Here is a 27,211-nt window from a genome sequence, read left to right on the forward strand (position 1 = left end):
ATATACACACACACACACACACACACCCCCCACGTCTTCTTTATCCATTCATCTGTTGATGGACATCTTGGCTCTTTCCATTGTTTGGCTATTGTGGATAATGCTGCTATAAACATTGGGGTGCACATACCACTTTGGATCAGTACGTTTGTATCTTTGGGGTAAATACCCAGTAGTGCAATTGCTAGATCATAGGGTAGCACTATTTTCAACTTTTTTATGAACCTCCATACTGTTTTCCAGAGTGGCTGCACCCGCTTGCATTTCCACCAACAGTGTAGAAGGGTTCCCCTTTCTCCACATCCCTGCCAACATCTGTCATTACCTGACTTGTTAATTTTAGCCATTCTGACTGGTGTGAGGTGGTATCTCATTGAGGTTTTGATTTCGATTTCCCTGATGCCGAGCGATGTTGAGCAGTTTTTCATGTGTCTGTGGCCATTTGGATGTCTTCTATGGAAAAATGTCTGTTCATGTCTTCTTTCCATTTCTTGATTGGATCATTTGTTTTTTGGCTGTTGAGTTTGATAAGTTCTTTGTAGATTTTGGATACTAGTCCTTTATCTGATATGTCATTTGCAAATATCTTCTCCCATTCTGTTGGTTGTCTTTTGGTTTTGCTGACTGTTTCCTTTGCTGTGCAAAAGCTTTTTATCTTGATGAAGTGCCAATAGTTCATTTTTGCCCTTGCTTCCCTTGCCTTTGGCGATGGTTCTAGGAAGAAGTTGCTGCGGCTGAGGTCGAAGAGGTTGCTGCCTGTGTTCTCCTCTAGGATTTTGATGGACTCCTGTCTCACATTTAGGTCTTCCAACCTTTTGGAGTCTATTTTTGTGTGTGGTCTAAGGCAATGGTCCAGTTTCATTCTTCTGCATGTGGCTGTCCAATTTGCCCAACACCATTTGTTGAAGAAACTGTCTTTTTTCCATTGGACATTCTTTCCTGCTTTGTCGAAGATTAGTTGACCATAGAGTTGAGGGTCCATTTCTGGGCTCTCTGTTCTGTTCCATTGATCTATGTGTCTGTTTTTGTGCCAGTGCCATACTGTTTTGATGATTACAGCTTTGTAATAGAGCTTGAAGTCTGGATTGTTATGCCACCGGCTTTGCTTTTCTTTTTCAACATTCCTTTGGCTATCCGGGCTCTTTTCTGGTTCCAAAGAAATTTTGGATTATTTGTTCCATTTCTTTGAAAAAAGTAACGGTATTTTGATTTGGGGATTGCATTAAATGTGTAGATTGCTCTAGGTAGCATTGACATCTTCACAATATTTGTTCTTCCAATCCATGAGCATGGAACATTTTTCCATTTCTTTGTGTCTTCCTCAATTGCTTTCATGAGTATTCTATAGTTTTCTGAGTACAGATTCTTTGCCTCTTTGGTTAGATTTATTCCTAGGTATCTTATGGTTTGGGGTGCAATTGTAAATGGAATCAATCCTTAATTTCTCTTTTCTGTCTTGTTGTTGGTATATAGGAATGCCTCTGATTTCTGTGCATTGATTTTTATATCATGCCACTTTACTGAATTTCCTGCATGAGTTCTAGCAGTTTTGGGGTGGAGTCTTCTGGGTTTTGCACATAAAGTATCATGTCATCTGCAAAGAGTGAGGGTTTGACTTCTTCTTTGCCGGTTCGGTTGCCTTTTATTTCTTTTTGTTGTCTGATTGCTGTGGCTAGGACTTCTAAATTTATGTTGAATAGCTGTAGTGATAGTCGACATCGCTACCATGTTCCTGACCTTAGGGGGAAAGCTCTCAGTTTTTCCCCATTGAGAATGCTATTCAGTGTTGGTTTTTCATAGATGGCTTTTATGATATTGAGGTATGTACCCTCTATCCCTACACTCTGAATAGTTTTGATCAAGAAAGGGTGCTGTACTTTGTCACATGCTTTTTCTGCATCTATTGAGAGGATCGTATGGTTCTTGTTCTTTCTTTTAATAATGTATTGTATCACATTGATTGATTTGTGGATGTTGACCTAACCTTGCAGCCCAGGAAAATCCCACTTGGTCATGGTGCATAATCCCTTTAATGTACTGTTGGATCCTATTGGCTAGTATTTTGGTGAGAATTTTGCATCCATGTTCATCAAGGATATTGGTCTTTAGTTCTCCTTTTTGATGGGGTCTTTGTCTGGTTTTGTGATCAAGGTAATGGTGGCCTCATAAAACGAGTTTGGAAGTTTTCCTTCCACTTCTATTTTCTGGAACAGTTTCAAAAGAATTTTGGGATTAATTCTTCCTTAAATATTTGGTAGAATTCCCCTGGGAAGCCATCTCACCCTGGGCTACTGTTTGTTGGGAGATTTTTGATTACTGCTTCAATTTCCTTAGTGGTTATAGGTGTATTCAGGTTTTCTATTTCTTCCTGGTTCAGTTTTGGTAGTTTATTTGTCTCTAGGAATGCATCCATTTCTTCCAGGTTATCTAATTTGCTGGCATATAGTTGCTCTAATTCGTTTTTATAATTGTTTGTATTTCTTTTGTGTTGGTTGTGATCTCTCCTCTTTCATTCATGATTTTATTTACTTGGGTCATTTTTCTTTTTGGTAATTCTGGCCAAGGGTTTATCAATCTTATTAATTCTTTCAAAGAACCAGCTCCTAGTTTCATTGATCAGTTCTACAGTTCTTTTCATTTCTATTTCATTGATTTCTGCTCTGATCTTTAGTATTTCTCTTCTCCTGCTAGGTTTAGGCTTTATTTGCTGTTCTTTCTCCAGCTCCTTTAGGTGTAGGGTTAGGTTGTATATTTGAGACCTTTCTTGTTTCTTGAGAAAGCCTTGTATTGCTATATACTTTCCTCTTAGGACTGCCTTTGCTGCATCCCAAAGATTTTGAACAGTTGTGTTTTTCATTTTCATTGGTTTCCATGAATTATTTTAATTCTTTAATTTCCTGGTTGACCCATTCATTCTTTAGTCGGGTGCTCTTTAGCCTCCATATATTTGAGTTCTTTCTGACTTTCCTCTTGTGATTGAGTTCTAGTTTCAAAGCATTGTGATCCAAAAATATGCAAGGAATGATCCCAGTCTTTTGGTACCGGTTGAGACCTGATTTGTGACCTAGGATGTGATCTATCCTGGAGAATGTTCCATGGGCACTAGAGAAGAATGTGTATTCTGTTGCTTTGGGTTGGAATGTTCTGAATATATCTGTAAAGTCCATTTTGTCCAGTGTGTCATTTAAAGTCTTGATTTCCTTGTTGATCTTTTGCTTAGATGATCTGTCCATTTCATTGAGGGGGAGTGTTAAAGTCCCCTACTATTATTGTATTGCTGTTGATGTGTTTCTTTGATTCTGTTATTAATTGGCTTATATAATTGGCTGCTCCCATGTCAGGGGCATAGATATTTACAAATGTTAGTTCTTCTTGTTGGACAGACCCTTTAAGTAGGATGTAGTGTCCTTCCTCATCTCTTATTACAGTCTTTGGTTTAAAATTAATTTGTCTGATGTAAGGATTGCCACCCCAGCTTTCTTTTGGTGTCCATTAGCATGGTAAATGGTTTTCCACACCCTCACTTTCAATCTGGAGGTGTCTTTGGTTCTAAAATGAGTCTCTTGCAGACAGCATATTGATGGGTCTTGTTTTTTTATCCAATTTGATACCCTGTGTCTTTTGGTTGGGGCATTTAGCCCATTTACATTCAGGGTAACTATTGAAAGATATGAATTTAGTGCCATTGTATTGCCTATGAGATGACTGTTACTGTATATTGTCTGTGTTCCTTTCTGTTACGTTACTTTTAGGCTCTCTCTTTGCTTAGAGGATCCCTTTCAATAGTGGTTACTTTTCTAATCAGAGAGTTGCTGCTATTCCTTTTTTCGATCTCCTGTTCAGTTCGTAGGTGTTCAGAATGGTTTGATACCTATCCAGCTGAATTCCTGAGACCAGAGGAAATTTAGGTCTCCTACTCCTCCGCCATCTTGCTCCTCTTTCTCTTTATTGAAAAATTTAAAGAAAATTAAGAAATAGGACTTGAAGGAAATTTTAAAAATATAGCTTGTGATTTTTTTTACTTTTTTTATAAGTAAGATTTTTTTTTAAGATTTTTATTTATTTATTGAGAGAGAGAGAATGATGGAGAGAAAGCATGAGAGGGAGGAAGGTCAGAGGGAGAAGCAGACTCCCTGCTAAGCATGGAGCCCGATGTGGGACTCGATCCTGGGACTCCAGGATCATGACCTGAGCCGAAGGCAGTCGCTTAACCAACTGAGCCACCCAAGTACCCTTTTTTTTAAAGATTATTTATTTATTTATTTATTTGAGAGAGAGAGAGAGAGAGAACGAGCACGAGAGGGGGGAGGATCAGAGGGAGAAGCAGACTCCCCACCGAACAGGGAGCCTGATGTGGGACTCAATCCCAGGACTCCAGGATCATGACCTGAGCCAAAGACGGTCGCTCAACCAAATGAGCCACCCAGGCGCCCATAGCTACTGATTTTTTTGATAAACACAAGCTACTAGGATCTCTTACTTCCAACAAGGTAAACACATGTGGGTTTTTGTGAAAAGATTATGTATTATATTTTCCTGTAGATCATAATTCAGAATTTGTTAAATCTAAGCATAAAATCTAGTTTCAAGTAGAGTAGGTTACTTGTGTTAGAAATAGTTAAAGTACGCAATTATTCCTGAGAAAATACCAAATTTTTGTAAATGTGTGGGTGCATTTTGATAATTCTAGAATGCCTGAAAAAAATGCAGAAAAAGGACATTTCTTCTCAACATTTTTACTACTTAAAAGGAATTAATCTAATAAAAATTTTCAGTTGATTGTACCTTTGGGAGGAGTTTAACATTTTTGAATTTTATTCATTCATTGTCTGTAGTCACAGACACTGTCTTTACCTATTGGGTTTTTCTTGGGGACTGCAAGGAGTACATTTATGATGGGATTGGGGTGGAGTCAAGGACAGAAAGAAAGTTTTGCCCTTTCTAGATCTGCAGTTTTTCTTCTTTTAACTGAAGCCTTTTCACTTTTGTCTAAATTGTCAATTGTGTTTTTCTATAAACTGCTTGATTTTTAAAACAGCTTTATTGAGGTAATTTACATACCATAAAGTTTCTTATTTAAAGTGTAGAATTCAGGAGCACCTGGGTGGCTCAGTCGTTAAGCACCTGCCTTCGGCTTAGGTCGTGATCCCGGGGTCCTGGGATTGAGCCCCGCATTGGGCTTCCTGCTCAGTGGGAAGCCTGTTCTCCCTCTCCCACTCCCCCTGCTTATAATTCCCTCTCTTTCTGTCTCTCTGTGTCAAATAAATAAATAAAATCTTTTAAAAAAAATAAAGTGTAGAATTCAGTGGTTTTTAGTGTATTTACAGAGTTGTGTAATCATTACCATAATCACAAAAGACCACACATTGTATGATCCCATTAATGTGAAATAGGTCACTCTGTAGCCACAGCACATTAGTTTCCTAGGGCTGGGGGCTACTGTTGATGGTTGTGGGGTTTCTTTTGGGGAGAATGCTTGTTTGTTTTAATCAGGATCATCTTAATCTTTTATTAGATAAAGCTCTATAAATAATTGTAAAGCTGTCATCTACTTTGGGTATGGACTACATTAAATGAGTGAAAGATCAATCTTTTTTGGATCAACCATTATAGTTTGTCCATTAAATCACAGTGGTTTCCATTATAGTCAGAATAAATACTGTCAAACCTGTGTTTAGCAGAGATGAATCTACCAAAATCTTGTCTGTGCATTCATAGCAGTTTAATTGCAGTTTTGAATTTTGAAAAGAAAATTCTTTAGAGTTACTATGAACATGTTCTCTATATTTTTGCAAAGAATGAGAAAACATGGCAATATGATGGAAATAATTACCTGGATATCTTCCCATACAAGTAAAAGGTTTTGTTTTTTTTTTCTTCTACCTATTTTTAAGACTGCCTAGAGATTGCTTTATTTAATTTGGAGTGTTCGCTACTGAACTGAAAATTTTTTCATTTCATTTAATCAATACAGATCATTAAAATGTTACCGTGATTTGAAAGGGTAACATAGAGAAGTATTTAGAAATCATTTTTTAAAATATAAAGAATGTATTATACAAAAATAATAATATTATCAATAACAGTGATAAAGCTAATACTGATTAGGTGCCTACTGTATATCATGTATAATTTCACTGAAAACTTATGGAAACCTTGTGAGTTAGAAACTGCCATTATCCCCATTTTCAGATGAGGAAACTGATTCCAGAGGTTGATTTCCCCCAAGATCACATAGTCAGTGACAGAGCTAGCATCCAGACAGTGTGTCTGAGATCTCAGAACATCCTGTTCTCCACCATGCTGTGTCATCTATTCCTGAGAGTATTTCAGCTATGAGGACCAAAAAAAATATGACTGTTAAAATGCTTATGATTCCAATTATAAAATTTTGCTGTGCTTACACCATTTCATATATGTTTTCAATTCTGAAAAGTAGTATTTAATCATCTGACCCTACTGACCAAATCTCTGATACTTTGAGTTCTCTAATTCTGTTAATTCTATTATATTTCATTTGAAACTTAAGGACACTTCAAATCCTGAAATATTCATTATGTCCCATTCTGTCATCCCCATTTTCCTTTACTTCCTTGACTAATGAATTCATCTTTTAAAACCCTCACTATTGGTGTATCTGGTTCTTTACTTTTTTATCCTACCATCCTTCTAGTCTGACAAAATGCCAGCCCTGATGAGATCTCTCTGATGGTCTGACATCTCCACTCCTGTACCCCAGACTGCTGAATAGTGTCAGAGAACATTACACAATAATCCCAATTTGAGATGTTATACATACAATGTTTCCAACCTCAATGGGACCTTTAATAGTGCTCTCAAATTATTGCTGGTCAACCAGAGCTTTCTCTAGTATTCTCTGGTGGCTACTCTAGTCCTCTCTTTTGTTCAGGTCTCCAAATCCTCTACCTTACTAATCATTCATCTCTTACTTCCCAAAGAAAATAGAAGGTATGATAATAGAAATGCTTCAAACTCTTGTTATCCCACTTATGAACATCCTTGAATTCCATAAATATTATTCCTTTTGTCCTTCCATGGAAAATTTCCTTCCCCCATCGGTGGCTACTCCCCTTACCTGCATTTCATCTTCAGCTTTTGTAAGGATCTTGTTCCATCAGGTGTTCATATCTATCTTCCAAATTTCCTTTTTTTTTCTTAACTCACTTCTGTCAACGTTTAAAATATTGATGTTTCTCTTGTTTTCAAGAAAATTTTTTTAATCCCACACATACCTTTAAATATATTCCTTTTTCTCTTTCTTCCTGTTTTACTTAACATCTGAAAAGGATTACCTAAATTTAGCATTTGTTTCCTCACCTCCCAATTGCTCATTTTTTCATTACAATCTGGATTTGGTCCCTATTACTCTAAAGAAAATATCTTCAGAAAAATAAAGCATTGTTTTTTTCTATCTATTGGTATAGGCATACATACACACACTCTTTCTCTCTCTGTCTTTCTGTCTCCCTCTAAAATTTTGTGGCTAGAACAAGCATTTATTTGATTTCCATTGAGTAATTTGTTCTGAGCTCAGATGGGTAAATTTGTGAGTTCTTGCCTGGGGCCAATCATATGGATGTACACATCTGCTAACTTAACTGGAAATGGTGATTAAGATGGTCTCACACCCACGTCTGGGACAATGTTCTAGGAGGACAAATCTCAGTGGGCAAGAGCTTAAAATATTTGCTTGTTTTATGTTTGCTCAAGTCCTACTGGCCAAAGCAAAGCACATAATTAATCCCTCTTTTAATGTGGTAGAGTATTAGACAAGAGGAGGATGCCAGGAGATGTGATTCTTTGGGAACAATTTGTGTAGCAATCAATCAGTTTGCCCATTGCCAGCATGATTTAACAACCCATCCAATTGCAGACTATAATCACCAACTTCCCAAAAGTTTTTTCTATTATGGTGTCATGCAGAGGTCCATGATTATATGTTCTGTAGCAGATCTGATGCAGATGAAGTTCTCTGGTTTCAGCTTCTTTTGACCTGATGGTCTGTGAATTAAAATGATGTTAAATACTGGTCCTGTACACTTTGCCAGCAATGGTGGAGCAGGGACAAAATTATCAAAGTAAATACTGTTATTCAAAAAGGGGAGAAATGAAAGATACATCTTTCACTAATGCCTAAAATTCTGAAATTTATGAGGGTACATGGTATTAGGCCTACCACATGTGAGTCTAAGAAAAGTTTCTTGCCTAAGACTTCATTCTGCTTCCTGGGGATAGTTTCCTAATTTGTGGTTCTCATCTCTGCTTTACTCTGAGCTCTTAGTTCAGAGAGGTACTTAGATTTCCATAAGAAATAGACCTGGGTAGCTATCCCAAACTTTTTCCTGTATTAGTTTGTTCAAGCTGCCATAAAAAAAAAAAAAAAAAAAGTCAGACTGGGAGACTTAACAGAAGGTTATTTTCTCACACTTCTGGAGGTTAGAAGTCCAAAATCAAGGTAGTGTCATGGTTTCTACTGAGGATTCTCTTCTTGGCTTGTAAATGGCTTCCTCACTGTGTTCTCACTTGGCCTTTCTTCTGTGCCCACATGGAGAGAGAGAGAGAGAGCGCTGGTGTCTTTTTGTCTTCTAATAAAAACACCGGTTTTATTGGATTAGGACCCTATCCTATGACATCATTTAACTTTAATTTTCTCCTTCAACATCCTATCTTCAAATATAGTCACATTAGAGATTAGGGCTTCAACATACACATTTTAGAGGGACACAATTTTGTCTATAACACTACTCTAAATTAGAATTGTCTTTGCATTTTGAATCTTTTGGTTTTTAGTCCAATTCCCATAAGAACTTTGGGGTTTCATATTAATCTGATTGGGAAGCTTAGAGGAGTAAGAGAGTGACAGCAGAGGCTTCAAGGTCTCTTGAGACTTTACTTAGAAGTTGTATATTTCTTCTGATACATCTGTTGTTCAATGCAAATCCCAAATCCAGGCAATATTTAAGGGTTGGGAGAATAGGGTTTGCCTGTTAATGGAAGGAAGTGTAAAGGACAAAGGGAGCCATTTTTAATCCTCCATTATCTTACCTTTGACCCCAAGAATATACATGCCTCCTATGTACAAAATATATCAAAGACTTAAATGTAAGTGTTAAAACCATAACACTCATAGAAGAAAACACAGAGGTAAATCTTCATGACCTGGGATTTTGCTATGAATTCTTAGATATGACACCAAAAGCATAAGTAACAAAAGAAAAAAAGGATAAACTGAACTTCATCAATATTAAAAACTTTTGTATTTTGTACATCAAGGGACATTATCAAGAAAGTGAAACACAACCTACATAATGGGAGAAAATGTTTGCAAATCATATATTCATGTAGTCTATGTCTGCTTGAAGCTTTGCATTAGCTTCTTCCAATTTTGCCTTTTGTTCCTCAAAATGTTTTAGTTGATAAGCTTTATCTTCAAAATGCCATTGTAATTCTACAGTATCTCTCAAATAGGCCTCGTGTTCTAAACACAAATTTTATCTCAATTAAAAAAATTAAGAAAATTGGAACAAAAAACTTCAGTTAGTAATAATGTATCAATACTGCTTAATTAATTGTAACAAATGTACTATCCTAATGTAAGATGTTAAAATACGGAAAATGTGGTCCAGAATATTTATGAAATCTCTGTATTATCTTTCCAACCTTTCTGTTAAGTCTTAAACTGTTGTAAAATGAAATCTATTTTAATAAAACAGTATTATTTAAGATAACATAAAAATTAATTAAAGGAAACTAAATGATGTTAAAGAAAAAAAATAATATGTCCATGGCTTTTGTGTTATGAGATTAAACCCAATCAGATAATTCTTGTGATGCTTCAACTTCACATGGCTTCTTAGAACTGTTATATAAATCAGCCCGATGGTAAGTTTCTGTAGTATGCAGGAGTGTGTTACCAGTTTCCAAAACCAAGGGATAATATTTCCTATTATTAATTAGCTTAGGATCTAATAATATACTCATTGAATGCTCATTCTCTTCTCTGCCTGTTTATCTTTCGTCCATTTTCTTTTGGGTTTATTTGGATTTTCTTATTGGCCTGTAGGAACAAATTACTACTTTTAATTTGTTACTCTCTCAGTTTGACTTGTCTTTTTACTTTATGATATCTCTTAGTTAAAATAAGTTTTTAATTTTAATATACTTACATTTATCATTTTCCCTTTATTTGAAGTGTTTTGCATCATGTTTAACAACTCTTACTGCAGAGTCCTAAAAAAGTTTTCTTATATTTCTTCTAAAATTGTAAAGTTTTTGCTTGAGATTTATTTGTTGAACAATGTGAAATTGTTATTTTTGTGTGTAGACACAAAGAATGGAATAGGTAGTTATTTTCATTCATAAAAATATGAAAAATTACTTTTCTTAACATTAATTTTGTTGCAAAATCCAGTCATTTCTTAGAAATCAGCTGACAGTATCTATCCTATATCATGTTTTCATATATGATTATATCTATTCCTGACTCCATCATTCTAATGGTTAATTTTACCTCTCTATTACAATACCTTATTTTACTAAACATGCTTCATAATATGTTTTACTATCTGGTATGGTGGTTCCCTCTTTTTTTCCCTTTTTATACTTCTTTGGTTATTCTTGGTACATATACATTTTAAAATAAGCTTGTAATATTACATATAAAATGTAATAGGATTTCAAACAACTGCATTCATCAGTTTTTTTATTATGTAGATGAATTTAGTCTCTTCAGAGTTTTTTAGATTCCATTAAATCTATTATACTGTTAGCATAAAAAAAGTTCAGCAGTGTAGCAAATACTGAAACTAGTTTAGAAGGGAGATCTAAGTATGAGGTAATGAGGGAGATGGTCAAGTTGATGAAAACTTAATGTCAAATTATTGGTTCTTTTACATATTAATATATATATAGTTTTCATTTAACATACATCTGTGTGTATATAAGTGTATATGCATATACATAGATATGGATAAATACATATAGATCAGTTGGCACAAATAAAGCATCCTATGCTTTCTGCCCTTTCGCATTTAATTTTCTGTTAATTACTGTTCATATAGTTTTCCCAATTTTTTTCTTGTGTTTGTTAATTTTTATATATGTGTAGAAGTATTTTTTTATCTCTTTATCTCTTTTGTTACAAAATTTTTTTTCTGCTTATACTAATTTTTAATTTATAGTACTCTTTCATAGAGAAATTTGTATGTAAAATCGATCCCTTATCTGACAAATTTTGTATCATCTAACAAAATTTTCCTCATATCAAGATTATTAAAATATTTTACTATTTTCAATACTTCCTTTTTTACACTTTGGCTTTTTCAAATCTGAAGTTTACTACTTTATGGCATGAGGCACGTACTTTATCTCTTCTAAATAATTGTTTAAACCATCCTTATATCATTCATTGACTTGTCCATCTCCCTTGATTTGTAATGTAAATTTTACAAAAAACAAATTCTCGTATATATATATATATATATCTCATACATATATATATTGTAAATTTTACAATAAACTAAATTCACATATATAATCTCATATATATCTCATATATATCTCATATATTTGTAATGTAAATTTTACAATGAACTAAATTCTCATATATACACAAATCTCTTGATTTGTAATATAAATTTTACAATAAACTAAATTCTCATATATAGATCTCATATGTATCATATATATATAATGAAATGATTACTATTTCAGTCTTTTTCATATTTGGATAACAACATTCTTATACTAAATTTCATCTTCCGATTTTTTTAATATTATGGAGAAATATATATATGCCTTGAATTTGTTATTATATCACTTATATCCATTCCAGTATATGTTATATCTTAAGTAAATTTTGTTTTTTTAGTGCTCTAATCTTTCCTCAAATATTTGTATACTTTTTTTGTTTTTTGTATTTATAAATGATGGACCAGACTGATAAATGGTTGTGAGCATAAGTTTTTTGCTGGTTTTGTTGTTTTTGTTGTTGCTGTTATTTGTTTGCTTCTTAGCAGCTGTCAGAGCCTTCTTACATTAAAGGCTTTTATCCAGTAAATAAAAAATTATACTGGAATTCTTTGTAAATAGGAGGTAATATGTTTAGGCAAGGACTTGAGGGACTATCTTTTTACTTAAATAAGCATACATTTGAGTTTGTTGTAGCACCTTCAAGTATTTTCATGCATTGATGAATCAGCCTTTATTTTTCCTTTATCCACTTGTTTGTTTTTATGTGAGATTCTGCTAGTTATGTAGGCTCTGTTTTGTTTCTCTCTAGAACCACAACTTCCATTCTTAGCCTCTCCATCCTAGTCAGATCTCCAGTGTGGCTAGAGAGTTATTCTCATGGCAATGACAAGAAGCCATCTTCTCAGCCATGTATTCTGGATTCTGAGAGTGGAAAGCAATAATACTAGTCTACCTCACCACAGGCAGGCCGTCAGTTATTTACTTTGATTATCACCTACTTATTCTTACATACTAGGAATTTTTCATGAGCTCCACAGAGAAGCCTTTTACCTGCCCTGAAATGGTCTTCATTTTTTCTTCTGAGTTATATTTTTCTTTGCTCTATTTTCACTGACAGTCTCATCTGTTTTCTTTCTATATGTGGGAATTTTTCTAAAATATATGTCACAGTGATTTTATTGGCATACATATATACCTTTCTCCAGAAATACTGGATGACATGGGAATTGAAGAGAAGTAATCACGTATGCCCAACTAACATCTGGAATTAGACATTATCTATGAAACCCATAAAATTATGATTATGTATCCCTTGTGTTTTTGGTAATTTGTGTCTCTTATAGCCCAGGATACTCTTAGAATATTTTGTAGAACATGACTCCTACCGTGGAGTTTATGGTCTAAAAGAGGGACACTATGGAAAGCTAAATATTTGGAACTTACCAGAGTGTTTTCCACTCTTTGGTTATATATTAAAATTTAATAGATATAATGCACTTCTGATTATATGGAAAGTCTTTTGGGAGTAAGTGGCATTGAACAGGCCCTTGATGAAGTAATAAGGTTTAGAAACACAGATGAAAGGTAAGAACAATTAGGTGGGAGTAATAAAAGGACTAGGTAGTAGAAGTATGTATCTGTTTTAGAAATAACAGAGTATAGTATGACAAAAATATAATGGGGTCTGTGAAGTGGAGTACTTATAGTTTTATCAGTGAGTTCTAATGTAAGCTAGTCTACTATTATTTTTTGAGATATTTAAAATTTGATTTTTATTGAGATCTTTTATTTTGACAGTTTGAAACTTCTCTTGAGGAATGGTAAGCACCTTTCATTCTTTTTAAGTTGTTTTTAAGTTCAAACTTTAATGATTAAGGTGCTGTAGATTAGTTTTATTTCAAAAGAAATAAATTAAAAGCAGAATTTTTCATATTTGTTATTAAAATGCATTTTTTTTGAAAAAAGAATTAGGTTATCACTGAAAATGGCAGAATAGAAATCTCTGGGGCTCTGTCCCACCACAAAAAAATGTTGGCAAAAATTTGTCAGAATCAACTTTTGTAGAAATCTGAACTTAGTAAAAGACAACAACTAGGGTGAAAGTTAATGAGTCTGTTGTATTGCATTAAGAGAGCACTGTGGCACTATAAATTGCCCACTTGCCATTCTCTAGCCCCCAAATCAGTGGTGGCCATGAAGAGAGCAGCCTGTACTTGTGCTGCAGATTGCTAGTGCCAGAGAAAACAATATGGACCTTATTCTCAAAGAATTGTGTTTCAGTGTTTTGACCTGTCTGATGACTTCTTGAAGAACCAGCACAAAGGCTTGTCTTTGTTTTGCCTGACTTGAAGCAATCACTCAGCTGGAACCACTTAGAGGCAGTGTTTACTGAAAGCATTTAAAGGCATATACTTGCCACCACTGTCTGAAGCTGTGAATAACAGTTGGGACAAACATTAGACAAACCAAAATGCCTGGGAAAGAAGACATACATGGGGGAAATAGAGTTTTTCAAAGCTGTTATATATACTGCAGAATCAAGAAGTGCACGCATATGACCAGAGCTAGGCACATGCTCAGGGAAAACCTAAGACCCTGATCTTTTATCTCTAGCTGACCTTTAGGATCTGTGCAGGCAACAGTTAAAAGTAGAAGTAGAGCTATAAACAGCCTGGGTAAGCATTGAAGGAATACTTCAAAAGAGCCCATCTGCTAAGATAAGAAGAGTATTTTTTTTTCCTTTTCCTTGTCCTTTTCCCTTCTTTTCCTTTCCTTTCTTTTTCTTTTTTTTTTTTTTTTGACTCTAGGTATTTAAGATAACTTGGAGAAAACATAAGTTTACCAGTAAGCTAATGAAACACTTAGTTCAGTACCCACACATGAAAAAGAATACATACATTATCAAATGTGTTTAGAAGAACTACTAAACAAAGAAAGAACAACCCACAATAAGCAGCAACAACAAACTCAACAGAGGGAAGGTAATCTTATTTCCATTTCACATTGAACTACTTAAAATGTCCAGCTTTCTACAGAAAATCATAAAGCAGACAAAGAAAAAAGAAAAGTTTGTCTCACTAAAAAGGGGAAAAAAAGAAAAAGAAAATTTAAAAAATGGCCCTGAGAAAGATTAAATGTTGGACTTTTTGGACAATAACTAAATCAGCTATCTTAAATATTCTCAAAGAGATAAAGGAAACCATGGACAAACAGTTAAAACCAGGAGACTAATGTCTCAACGAATTAAGATTATCAATAAAGAAATAGGAATTATAAAAAAGAACCAAGCAGATATTCTGGAGATGAAAAGTATAATAATTGGGTGAAAAAATAATTAGAGATGTTCATCAATAGATTTGAACTGGCAGAGAAAGAATCCGTGAACTTGAAAATAGGCCAACTGATGCACTACAGGGTATTTACCCCAAAGATACAAATGTAGGGATCCAAAGGGGTACGTGCTCCCCAATGTTTGTAGCAGCAATGTCCACAATAGCCAAACTATGGAAAGAGCCAAGATGTCCTTCAACAGATGAGTGGATAAAGAAGATGTGGTATATATACACAATGGAATATTATGCAGCCATCCAAAAACCGAAATCTTGCCATTTGCAACGATGTGGATGGAACTGGAGGGTATTATGCCAAACGAAATAAGTCAATCAGAGAAAGACATGTATCATATGATCTCACTGATATGAGGAATTCTTAACCTCAGGAAACAAACTGAGGGTTGCTGGAGTGGTGGGGGGGGTGGGAGGGAGGGGGTGGCTGGGTGACAGACATTGGGGAGAATATGTGCTATGGTAAATGCTGTGAATTGTGTAAGACTGTTGAATCACAGACCTGTGCCTCTGAAACAAATAATACATTATATGTTAAAAAAAAAAAAGTAGGAAGGGAAAAATGAAGGGGGGGAATCGGAGGGGAAGACGAACCATGAGAGACTATGGACTCTGAGAAACAAACTGAGGGTTCTAGAGGGGAGGGGGGTGGGGGGATGGGTTAACCTGCTGATGGGTATTAAAGAGGGCACCTACTAAATGGAGCCCTCGGTGTTATACGCAAACAATGAATCATGGAACACTACATCAAAAACTAATGATGTAATATATGGTGATTAACATAACATAGTAAAATAAAATTTTAAAAAAATAGGCTAATTGAAATTATTCAGGCTGAGGAGCAGAAAGACAAAAGAATGAAGTAAAATGAACAGAGCCTAATAGATCTGAGGGACATAATCACAAATACAAATATATGCATAATGGGAGTCCAAGAGTACTAGGGAAGAGAAAAAGGGGGAGAAGGAATATTTGAAGAAACATTGGCTAAAAATCTCCAAATTTGATGAAAGACATGAATTTATAATTTACTAAAACTCAGTGAACTCTATGCAGGATAAACTCAGAGATACACACATTATAGTCAAGTCATTGAAAGCCGGGGACAAAGTATCTTGAAAGCAGTGAGAAAGAAGTGACTCATCATGAGTAAGGGATCCTCAATAAAAGTGACAGTCAATTTCTCATCAGAAATTTTGGAGGCCAAGGGCATGTGGGCGGCTAATTGGGTTAAGCATCTGCTTCCAGCTCCGGTCATGATATCAGGGTCCTGGGATGGAGCCCTACATTGGGCTCTCTGCTTAGCGGGGAGTCTGCTTCTCCCTCTCACTCTGTGCTCTCTCTCAAGTAAAAAATAAAATCTTAAAAAAAAAAAAAGCAGTAATGGAGGCCAGAGGCCAGTGGAATGGCACATTTAAAATGCTGGAAGGAAAAAAAAAAAGCCTGTCAAACAAGAATTCTGATTCTTGCAGAAGTGTCCTTCAAAAATAAAGGAGAAATTAAGATATTTCCAGATAAACAAAAATTGAGGGGCTCCATCTGTAGCAGACTGTTCTATCAGAAATCCTACAGGTAGTCTTTTAAGCAGAGATGAAAGGACATTAGACAGTAACTTGAAGCCATATGAAGAAATAAAAACAATAAGGTAGCTACAAAAATAGATCTAAAAGTCAATATGATTTCATTTTTATTTTGCATCTCTTATTTTTCTATATAATTTTAAATGGACAAAATTATAATTCTATATTAATGGGCACACAATGTATAAATGTGTAATTTGTAGAAATGACAACATAAAGGAAGGGAACAGAGGTATAAAGGAACAGAGGTGTTTTTTTTTTTATACTACTGAAACTGCATTGATTTTAATTCAAACTTAATTTTTATGAAGTTAAGATGTTAATTGTAATCTCCAATGAACCACTAGGAAAAATTCTATAAAACAAAAACACCAACATAAATCCAATAAGGAAACTAAATACATTAGGGAAATTCGACTAATCACCAAAGGAGGCAATTATGGAGAAATTAAAAATGAAAAATATTTAAGTATTATAGAAAACAAGTAGCAAAATGGCAGAAGTAAGTCCTTCCTTAATAGTAATTGCTTTTCATGAAAATAGACTAAATGGATTAAATGTATTAAATGGATTAAACTTTGTTAAAAGATAGTGATAGAATGGATAAAAGTACATGATTCAATTATATGCTGTCTATAAGAGACTCACTTGAGATCCAGAGACACAGTATGTTGAAAGTAAAAGGATAAAAAATATATTCCATGAAAATAGTAACCAAAAGAGAGCTGGGGTAGCTAAACTAATATAACACAAAATGATCGAAGCATATTATAAGAAACAATATTTAACGTCTTGATAAAAGGGCCATTCCATCAAGAAGATATCAAAATTATATACATACCCAAAATACAACCTCAAAATGCATGAAGTATAAACTGACAGAATTAAAGTAAGAAATATGCAGTTCTATAGTAAGAGTTTGAGAATTCACTCTATCCTCACTTTCAAGAATGTGAACTTAAAGAACTTAAGTTTTTTTTAAAGAACTTAAAAAAAAGAACTAAAAAAAAGATCAGTAATGAAAAAGATTTGAACAGCACTAGAACAATGTAGGCGTAACAGACTTATATAGTACACACCACCCAATAGCAGTAGAAAACACATTCCTTTCCTGTTGACATTGAACATTATTCAGGATAGGTCATATGTTAAGCTATATAACAAATCTCAATAGAATAAAAAAAGACTGAAATCATAACAAGTATCCTTTCTGACCTAATGGAATGAGACTAGAAATCAATAACAGAAAGAAACCTAGGAAGTCCAGGTAAATGTAGATTTTAAACAACATACTCAAAAAAACTCAGTGAATAAAGGCTGTAATCACAGAAGAAATTAGAAGGTACTTTGAAATGAATGAAAATGAAAATACAATATACCAGAATTTATGGGATATAACAAAAGTAATGCTCGCAGGGCAATTTATAGACATAAATGCTAACATTAAAAAAGAAGATCCCAAATCCAGTAACCTAACTCTATACCTTACAGAACTAGAAAAGAATGAATGTGCTAAAGCTATGAAAAGAAAGGAAATTATAAAGATTAGTGCAAAAATAAATGAAGTCAAGAATAAAAAAAACAATGAATAGTATCAATGAAAACAAGTTGTTTCTTTGAAAAGATTAACCAAATTCACAAACCTTTGGCTAGACTAGCAAAGAAAAAAGACTTGAATTATGAAAATCATCAAAAAATTGGGGATATTACTACAGATCTCACAGAAATAAAAATGATTATAATACTATGAATAATTGATAATACTATGAACAACAAATTTAGATAACCAAGATGAAATAGACAAATTCCTAGGAACACATAAACTATCAAAACTGATTGAGGAAGAAGTAGAAAATCTAACAGATTTGTAAAAAGTAAAGAGATTAAATCAGTAATCAAATATCTCCCAAAAAAGAAAAAGCCCAGGACCAAAAGGCTTGACTGGTAAATTCTATTGAACATTCAAAGAAGAATTAATACCAATGCTTCTCTAACTCTTTCAAAAATTAGAAGAGAAAGGAGCACTTTTCAACCATTCTATGAGGCCAGCATTATCCTGATACTAAAGCCAGATAAAAACATCATAAGAAAAAGAAATGTAGACCAATGGCTTTATGACTATAGATTCAAGAATCTTCAATGAAATCCTAGCAACCTGAACCTAGCAGCATATTAATAGAATTACATGTCATGACCAAGTGACATTTCTCCCAGGTGTGTAAGGGTATTTCAAAATACAAAAAAAAAAAAAATGTAATATATCCACAGTAATAAAATGAAGGGGGGGAAATCCATGTGAACATCTCAATGTGGAAACATGTGGCAAAATCCAACACCTTTTCATGATAAAAAACACTCAAAAAACAGACAAGAACAGATTAGAAAGCATGATGGACATTTATGAAAAACCTTCAACTGACATTATACTTAATGGTAAAGTCCGAAATTTTTCAACCTAAGATCAGGAATGGCACAAGGATGCTAGCTCTTCTCACTTTTATTCGACATTGGAAACCTCATGCATTGCTGGTGGGAATGTAAAATGGTTTAGTCACTTTGAAAAACAGTTTGGTGGTTCCTCAAAAAGTTAATCCTAGAATTACCATATGACAGAGCAGTTCCACTCTGAGGTATATACAGAAAACATTTCAAAACAGGTGTTCAAACAAAATCTTATATACAAATGTTCATATCATCAGTACTCACCATAGCCAAAAGGAGGAAACAACCTCAAATTTTTTCAGTAGAAAACTTTGAAACTCGTTCTATAAGAGGCCAGCATTACCTTGATCTCAAAACCAGACATAGACCTCACCAAAAAGAATTACAGACCAATATCCATGATGAATGTGGATGCCAAAATTCTCACCCAGATACTAGCCAGTATGATCCAACAGTACATTAAAAGGATTATTCACCACGACCAAGTGGAATTTATTCCTGGGCTGCAAGGGTGGTTCAACATTCACAAATCAATCAACATGATACATCACATTAGTAAAAGAAAGGACAAGAACTGTATCCTCTCAATTAATGCAGAAAAAGCATTTGACAAAATACAGCATCCTTCTTTGATTAAAACTCTCCACAGTGTAGGGATAGAGGGAACATACTTCAGTATCATAAAAGCCATCTACAAAAAGCCCACGGTGAATATCATTCTCAATGGGAAAAAACTGAGAGCTTTTCCCTTAAGGTCAGGAACATGACAGGGATACCTACCCTCACCACCGTTGTTCAACATAGTACTAGAAATCCTAGCCTCAGCAATCAGACAACAAAAAGAAATAAAAGGCATTCAAATTGGCAAAGAAGTCAAATTCTCACTCTTTGCAGATGACATGATACTTTATGTGGAAAATCCAAGACTCTACCCCAAAATTTCCAGGACTCCTATTAGAATTAAGTAACATGGCAGGATATAAAATCAATGTGCAGAAATCAGTTGCATATCTCCACAGTAACAATGAGACAGAAGAAAGAGAAATTAAGGAATTGATCCCATTTACAATTGCACTGAAAACCATAAGACACCTAGGAATAAACCTAACTAAAGAGATAAAGGATCTGTACTCTAAAACCTACAGAACACTTATGAAAGAAATTGAGGAAGATACAAAGAAGTGGAAAAACATCCCATGCTCATGGATTGGAAGAATAAATATTGTTAAAATGTCTATTCTACCCAGCACAATCTACACATTCAGTGCAATCCCTATCAAAATACCATCGACATTTTTCACAGAGCTGGAACAAATAATCCTAAAATTTGTATGGAACCAGAAAAGACCCTGAATAGCCAGAGGAATGTTGAAAAGGAAAACCAAAGCTGAAGGCATCACAATGCCTGACTTCAAGCTATATTTCAAAGCTGTCATCATCAAGATAGTATGGTACTGCACAAAAACAAACACATAGATCAATGGAATAGAATAAAGAACCCAGAAATGGATGGACCCTCAACTCTATGCTCAACTAATCTTTGGCAAAGTAGGAAAGAATGTCCAATGGAAAAAGGACAGTCTCTTCAATAAATGGTGCTGGGAAAATTGGACAGCCACATGTCCAAGAATGAACAATGTAGAAGAATGAAACTGGACCATTATCTTACACCATACACAAAGATAAACTCAAAATGGATGAAAGACCTAAATGCTAGACAGAAGTCCATCAAAATCCTAGAGGAGAACACAAGCAGCAACCTCTTTGACCTTGGCTGCAGCAACTTCTTGATAGATATGTCTCCAAAGGCAAGGAAAACAAAAGTAAAAATGAACTATTAGGACTTCATCAAGATCAAAAGCTTCTGAACAGCAAAGGAAACAGTCAACAAAACTAAAAGGCAACCTATGGAATGGGAAATAGAATTGCAAATGACATCAGATAAAGGGCTAATATCCAAGATCTGTAAAAAACTTATCAAACTCAACACCCAAAAACCAAATAATCCAGTCAAGAAATGGGCAGAAGACAAGAACAGACAGTTCTCCAAAGAAAAGATACAAATGGCCAACAGACACATGAAAAAATGCTCCACATCCCTTGGCATCAGGGAAATACAAATCAAAACCACAATGAGATACCAACTCATACCAGTAAGAATGGCTAAAATTAACAAGACAGGAAACAACAAATGTTATTGAGGATGTGGAGAAAGGGGAACCCTCCTACACTGTTGGTGGGAATGCAAGCTGGTACAGCCACTCTGGAAAACAGTATGAGGTTCCTGAAGAAGTTAAAAATAGAGCTACCCTATGATGGAGCAATTACACTACTAGGTATTTACCCCAAAGATACAAATTTATTTATCTGAAGGGACACCTCCACCCCAATGTTCATAGCAGCAATATCCATAATAGCCAAACTGTGGAAAGAGCCATCTCAAGATGTCCATGGACAGATGAATGGATAAAGATGATATTGTGTGTGTACACACACACACACACACACACACACACACACACACACACAAGAGAATATTACTCAGCCATCAGAAAGGATGAATACCTACCATTTACATCGACATGGATGGAACTGGAAAGACAATTATCATGTGGTTTCACTCATATGTCTAATACAAGAAACAGTGCAGAGGATCATAGGGGAAGGGAGGGAAAACTGGGAAGTCTCAGAGAGGGAGAAAAAACATGAGAAATTTTTAACTATAGGAAACAAACTGAGAATTGCTGGAGGGGCGGTGGGTGGGGGGATGGGATAATTGGGTGATGGGCATTTAAGGAGGGCACTTGATGTGATGAGCATAGGGTGTTACATGCAACTGATGAACTGTTGAACACTACATCTGAAACTGATGATGTACTATATGTTGGCTAATTGAATTTAAAATTTTTTTTCAGTAGACTAATGTATAAATAAAGGTTGGTATAGCTATACAATGGAATATTATTCAAGCATAAAAAGTAATAAAATTTTGATGCATGCTGTAACATGGATAAACTTCTAAAGCACCATGCTAAGTTAAAAGAAGCAAGACATAAAAGTTACCTTTTGTATGATTCCATTTATATGAAATATCCATAACAGGTAAATCATAGAGATGGGAAGCACATCGGTTCTTGGCAGGGGCTGGTAGAGAGAACGGGGAGAGATTGCTTAATAAATAAGAAGCTTGCTTCGGTAGCACATATACTAAAACTGGAACGATACAGAGATTAGCATGGTCACTGTGCAAGGATGACACACAAATTCATGAAGCGTTCCATATTTTAAACAAAATAAGGGGCAGTTCTTCTAAGGTGATAAACATGTTTTGGCACTAGATGGGGGTGATATTCACAACATTGAGTGTAGTAAATGCCATTTAAGCTTACACTTCCAAATGGTTAATTTTATGTTATGGGACTTTTGCCTCAATTAAAAAAAATAAGAATTGGGTGCTTGGGTTGTTCAGTCGGTTAAGCATCTGCCTTCAGCTCAGGTCATGAACCCAGGATGCTGGGATCAAGTCCCATGTCGGGCTCCCTACTCAGCAGGGAGTCCTCCCTCTCCCTCTGCCCCTTCCCGTTCCTGCTCCTTCTCACTCTCAAATAAAAAAGAAAGAAAAAAGAAAACAATTTTGCTGGTCTAAAAATTAACTAAATTTTGAAAAAAATACACAAAAATAGATTCAATTATGTGCAACAATTTAGTGTATCACAAACCAGTAGGGAGAGCATTATTTGCTGGGACAATTATTTTTCTTTATTTTAATTATTTTCTTTATTAGTTTCAGAAGTAGAATTTAGTGATTGGTCAGTTGCATATTACACCCAGTGCATGTTACATGAAATGCCCTCCTTAATGCCCATCACCCAATTATCCCTGCCCCGCCAGACTCTCCCTCCAGCAACACCCATGTTTTTATTATTTATTTATTTACTTATTTATTTTTTGTGGTATGAATTTTTTTTATTTTTAATTAGTTTTTTGAGTATAGTTGACATATAATGTTACATTAGTTTCAAGTGTGCAACATATTCAACATTTTTTTATTTTCAATCAAGAAAAATAGATTATTTAACAAAAATATTTAAAAATGAAATTAAAACTAAAGGAGAAAATATGATGAATATTCCCCGACCTCATAATAAACAGGCTTTCCTAAATAAATTGTGGAACAACAATGAGACAAATAGTGTGCAGCCATCAGAAATAGTAAACTGTAGTCAAATATACAGGAAACAATGTCATGTAACTAAGGTAGCATGCAATATTTTATGACTCTAATTTTATAAAAATTGAAATATCATTAGAGTGTTATATTCTGTTATATCTAAAAAGAATGAATTAGTATAGATTATTTCATATTATGAGTTTTGGTATGTACAAACTTCCTTTAATTTGTAATACTTCTTTAACAGAAAAAATAATAATTTAATAAAAATAACACTCCCTGCTTTGTTGTTGATACTGTTTTTCTTATAACTTTTATCAGAAGAAAAATACTTCTTTTTAAATACGATGAAAACTTTACCTAGAAAAACTATTTTTAAAAAATTTTTTAAAGATATTTATTATTTGTTTATTTATTTGAGAGAGAGAGAACATGCACAAGTGCATGAGGGATGGGGTGGTGGGGGGAAGAGCAGAGGGAGAGGGAGAAGCAGACTCCCCGCTAAGTGAGCCTGACACAGGGCTGGATCCCAGGACCCTGAGATCAAGACCTGGGCCCAAGGCAGATGCTTAACCCAGGCGCCCCTAGAAAAATTCTTTAGAAAAGAAATAACATTTTAATTTGGACATTTTGCTAAAACCTATTAATTTCAAATCTGAAAGAGCATTTTTGGTCCTTGTATTTTATATGGTACCCTGGAAACTGCTAAACTGAAGTTATAAATAGCTCTCAAATTATTCTCAATAAACCCCCTTTTTCTGATAGCAACTCTAAGGAACACCAATTCATTTTCTTAAAAAAAAAAACACACAAAACTTCTTTAATGTCCCCTCAAATATTTTTAGGTCATTTGTAACAGATTTTAAATTTCTATTAATTTACCATGATATATAAAGCCCATTACGTATTAGAATTTTGCTATATTACTCTCTTAGATAGTAACATTAGCATGTATAGTAAGTTTCACCACAAACATTTAAAATTTAATGTGAGAATCACCTAAAATTTGTTTTACTACCTTTAAACTTTAAGTAAAGCAGTTCTTTATTAATTGATTGCCTCTTTCACTTTATATAGGAGCAGAACTTCATCCACACAAGACCAGAAGGGAGATTGGAGTATTGCTACACCAGTGAAAGAGGTTAAACCAGAAGAGAGAGGTAAAGTTGTACCTCATACTTAAATCAGTGAAATTATATTTAAAAGCTCATTGACTTTTCATTTAACATATTATTAATTTTTACTATAATTATTTTTAAGAGTTTTATAACTCTTCTGAGTGTCTAATGGAGGAAAGAGCCTTCTGTATCATTTGATTAAGCAACAAAATTCAACAAATATTTATTATATGATATACTGTTCTAGGTCCTGAGTGTATAATGATCCCTCTCCATCTCCCAAGAAGCTAACTGTCATTCAGTGCTGTCCAGTAGTACTTTCTGGGATAATAAAAGTGTTCTCTATTTCCACCGTCCAGTAGAGTAGCTACTAGCCATATATAGTAGCTGCTTGAAATGTAGCTAGGAAGACTGAGAATTTAATTTTTCAGTTTAATTTTAACATGTTAAATGTAAATGGTCACATGTGATTCATGGCTACCACACTGGACATGGAGACTCTGCTATATTTATATCTTATATATAATATATATGTATAAATTAAGATTAATATCTTGTCACAATTTATAAAATATATAGTAATTTACATATTGGAATAAAATTTGTGTTAAAATTACTTCAACATATTTGAATGTATTCTTAATATTATATTAAACACCTCTTCCTTCCCTCACCACAAAAATTTGTTAAGCATCTTCCTTTCATGAGAGAGAACTAAGAATTCAGAACTTTGTAGAAGTACTAATATTTTGTTTTCAAAGCTATCTCTTATAGTGAGGCTCTGTTTTTAGTTTCCTTTTCACTGTATCTACACTGAAGAAAAAAAATCTCATTTGTTACTTCTTAATTTTTCACATGACAAATGCTAGGAGAAGATTAATATGTCCGTGGGCATAATAACAGTTAAATTAATTGCAGTTATGTTTATTGTAAACTCATACATTTGATCCCAAAGTATAAGACAGTATCAGGTTGAGGGAGATTTATTGTAATTAAGTGTTTGTGCTAAAAAAAATTGCAGGTGGTTACTTACCTACTCGGTATGAAACAGTAAAATGGAGATGGTATTCTAGAAAAAAATTGAGAGATTAAATACAATGAATTGGAGACATTTCAAGTTATAAACACAGCATTTATTTTAGAATGCTATCATAGAAACAGTACAAAAGATATCTTGGTTTTTTTTTGGTTTTTTTAAAGATTTTATTTATTTATTTATTTGAGAGAGAGAGAATGAGAGAGAGAGAGAGAGAGCATGGGAGGGTCAGAGGGAGAAGCAGACTCCCTGCTGAATAGGGATCCCGATGTGGGACTCGATCCAGGGACTCCAGGATCATGATCTGAGCCGAAGGCAGTCGCTTAACCAACATGATAGACATCTTTGGTAAAACATATTTATATTGCATCAGAAGTGATGTAAGTGGCATTAATTTAATTATACTTTTCAGACTGAGATATTTTTATAGAAACTGAATAGATCATAAGTTGGCTAGAGAACACAGTGTTCACTGTATATGTTGTCATGAAAAAAACCAGACAGTTAAGGATATAAAGTGTCGAAGATGTGGTAGAATATGAAAAAAGAAGACAGTAGACCAAATAAATACAGACCAAATAAAGGGCAGGTACATAAAAGATAGTTTTTATGCATTACAATAGAGAAACCTGTTTCTCAAGAATTCTTCTCAGGCAGCATGCTGAATTTCTTTGATAAGCTTACTAGGTTAGAAGTAGAAACTGTATGACTACTGAGATTGTACTTATAACCAATATGTAATATTATCTTCTAGCAGAAAATTATTGCTTTATTGTCCAAATCAAAACAAAACAAAACAGAGGTCTATTAAGTTGCCTTTTTTTTTTGAACCAGTTTTACTGTTTTTCCTCTAGCCTCAGCTCTTTGAAGCTTTGCCTTTCTTGACACTTTGTGTTCGTTTATGTCTTCTTGTCATGTCACATTTTGGCAAAAGTCACTGTTTACAAGTATAAATCTCACCAGAGTGGAACCCATATCCATCTTCCTTACTGATCTATCTCTGGGGAGAGAGTGTATTGCCCAGAACATAACAGGCTCTGCATGTTTCTAGTATAAATAGATGAATTGAATACCCATGTTAATCATTTTGTTAACATTAAACCATATCTTTTCAGAGCTGTGAACCAGGAATCACAAGTATCTCTCATTACAGGAGTTAATTTGTGTTATAACTAAATAAATGGAATTTGGAAACAATGAATTCCTGGCAGGACTAACTAGGGATGTTATTTTCTGATAAGGAATACAAAGTATTGTTTCTAGGACCCATCTGAGGATTTTCAGTATTTATCTGATGTAATCATTATGATTTGCTTTTGTCATAGAATGAGAGGAAACACAAGCATAATTTAAAAATAAAGCTCTATAACATAGCTTATGAAGAAAACATTTTTAGATAAAATATGCATGAAGATATTGCTTGAGATTATTCTAATTATTTTATAAAATGTTCACTTAAAAATCTGTCTTCAAAGGTTATAATTAATGTTATGATTTTATTATAATAAAACTGTCCTTAAAAGGCTAATTAATTTTTCTAAAATTCTCTCGTTAAACATATAAATATTAAAAAGAATAATACAACTAGTACCTGTGTTCCCACCACCTCCTTTATAGACTGATTTATTAACAAATGTGAATACATATTTCTGTTTTAAGATGAAAAGTGTCCAGAATTAAAGCAGGAAATGGGAACATTGCTATCAGAGGCCATTCATCTCATTAAAAGTCTAGAAACTGACCGTGCAGAAGCTGAAGAAGCTTTAAAACAACAAAAATCAAGAAAGAAGAAGATTCACATGAAAATTGATTCTTGGTCAGTCTGGAGACTTCAAGAAATCCCATTAGCTGTGCAGAAAGGTAATAATAAGAATTTTTTCATATTGCCATTTACTTATTCAAGAGGCATAAATAATCAATTGAAGATCTGAAAAAGAGTCAGCTCTGACCATATTGTTTTGCATCCAAACCAGTGAACTTTTTGATAGATGCTATTAATGATAATGCTGATATCATTTATATAGCTG

General features: G+C 34.1%; 1 protein-coding gene and 1 pseudogene across 8 annotated transcripts in view; both read left to right on the forward strand.

Annotated features, from left to right (window-relative positions):
- Nucleotides 1–27,211, forward strand: part of CCDC178 (coiled-coil domain containing 178) — a 427,560-nt gene that overhangs the window by 53,183 nt on the left and 347,166 nt on the right. For 7 of the 8 annotated variants that reach the window (XR_012379920.1, XR_012379921.1, XM_025886654.2 and 4 more), the window contains 3 exons: nucleotides 13,291–13,313; nucleotides 24,108–24,190; nucleotides 26,844–27,044. Coding sequence is in view for 6 of the 8 variants with exons in the window: in XM_025886654.2 (XP_025742439.1) it covers nucleotides 13,291–13,313; nucleotides 24,108–24,190; nucleotides 26,844–27,044 (307 nt within the window). In the remaining 2 variants the exon portion in view is untranslated. The remainder of the gene's footprint in view (nucleotides 1–13,290; nucleotides 13,314–24,107; nucleotides 24,191–26,843; nucleotides 27,045–27,211) is intronic. The other variant, XM_025886655.2, reaches the window with a different exon arrangement.
- On the forward strand, nucleotides 22,047–22,146 carry LOC112835417 (U6 spliceosomal RNA; annotated as a pseudogene).

This window comes from Callorhinus ursinus, unplaced genomic scaffold (assembly GCF_003265705.2).
Source record: "Callorhinus ursinus isolate GAN/ISIS: 27379988/994484 unplaced genomic scaffold, GSC_fseal_2.0 scaffold11, whole genome shotgun sequence".
Taxonomy (NCBI): Eukaryota; Metazoa; Chordata; class Mammalia; order Carnivora; family Otariidae; genus Callorhinus; species Callorhinus ursinus.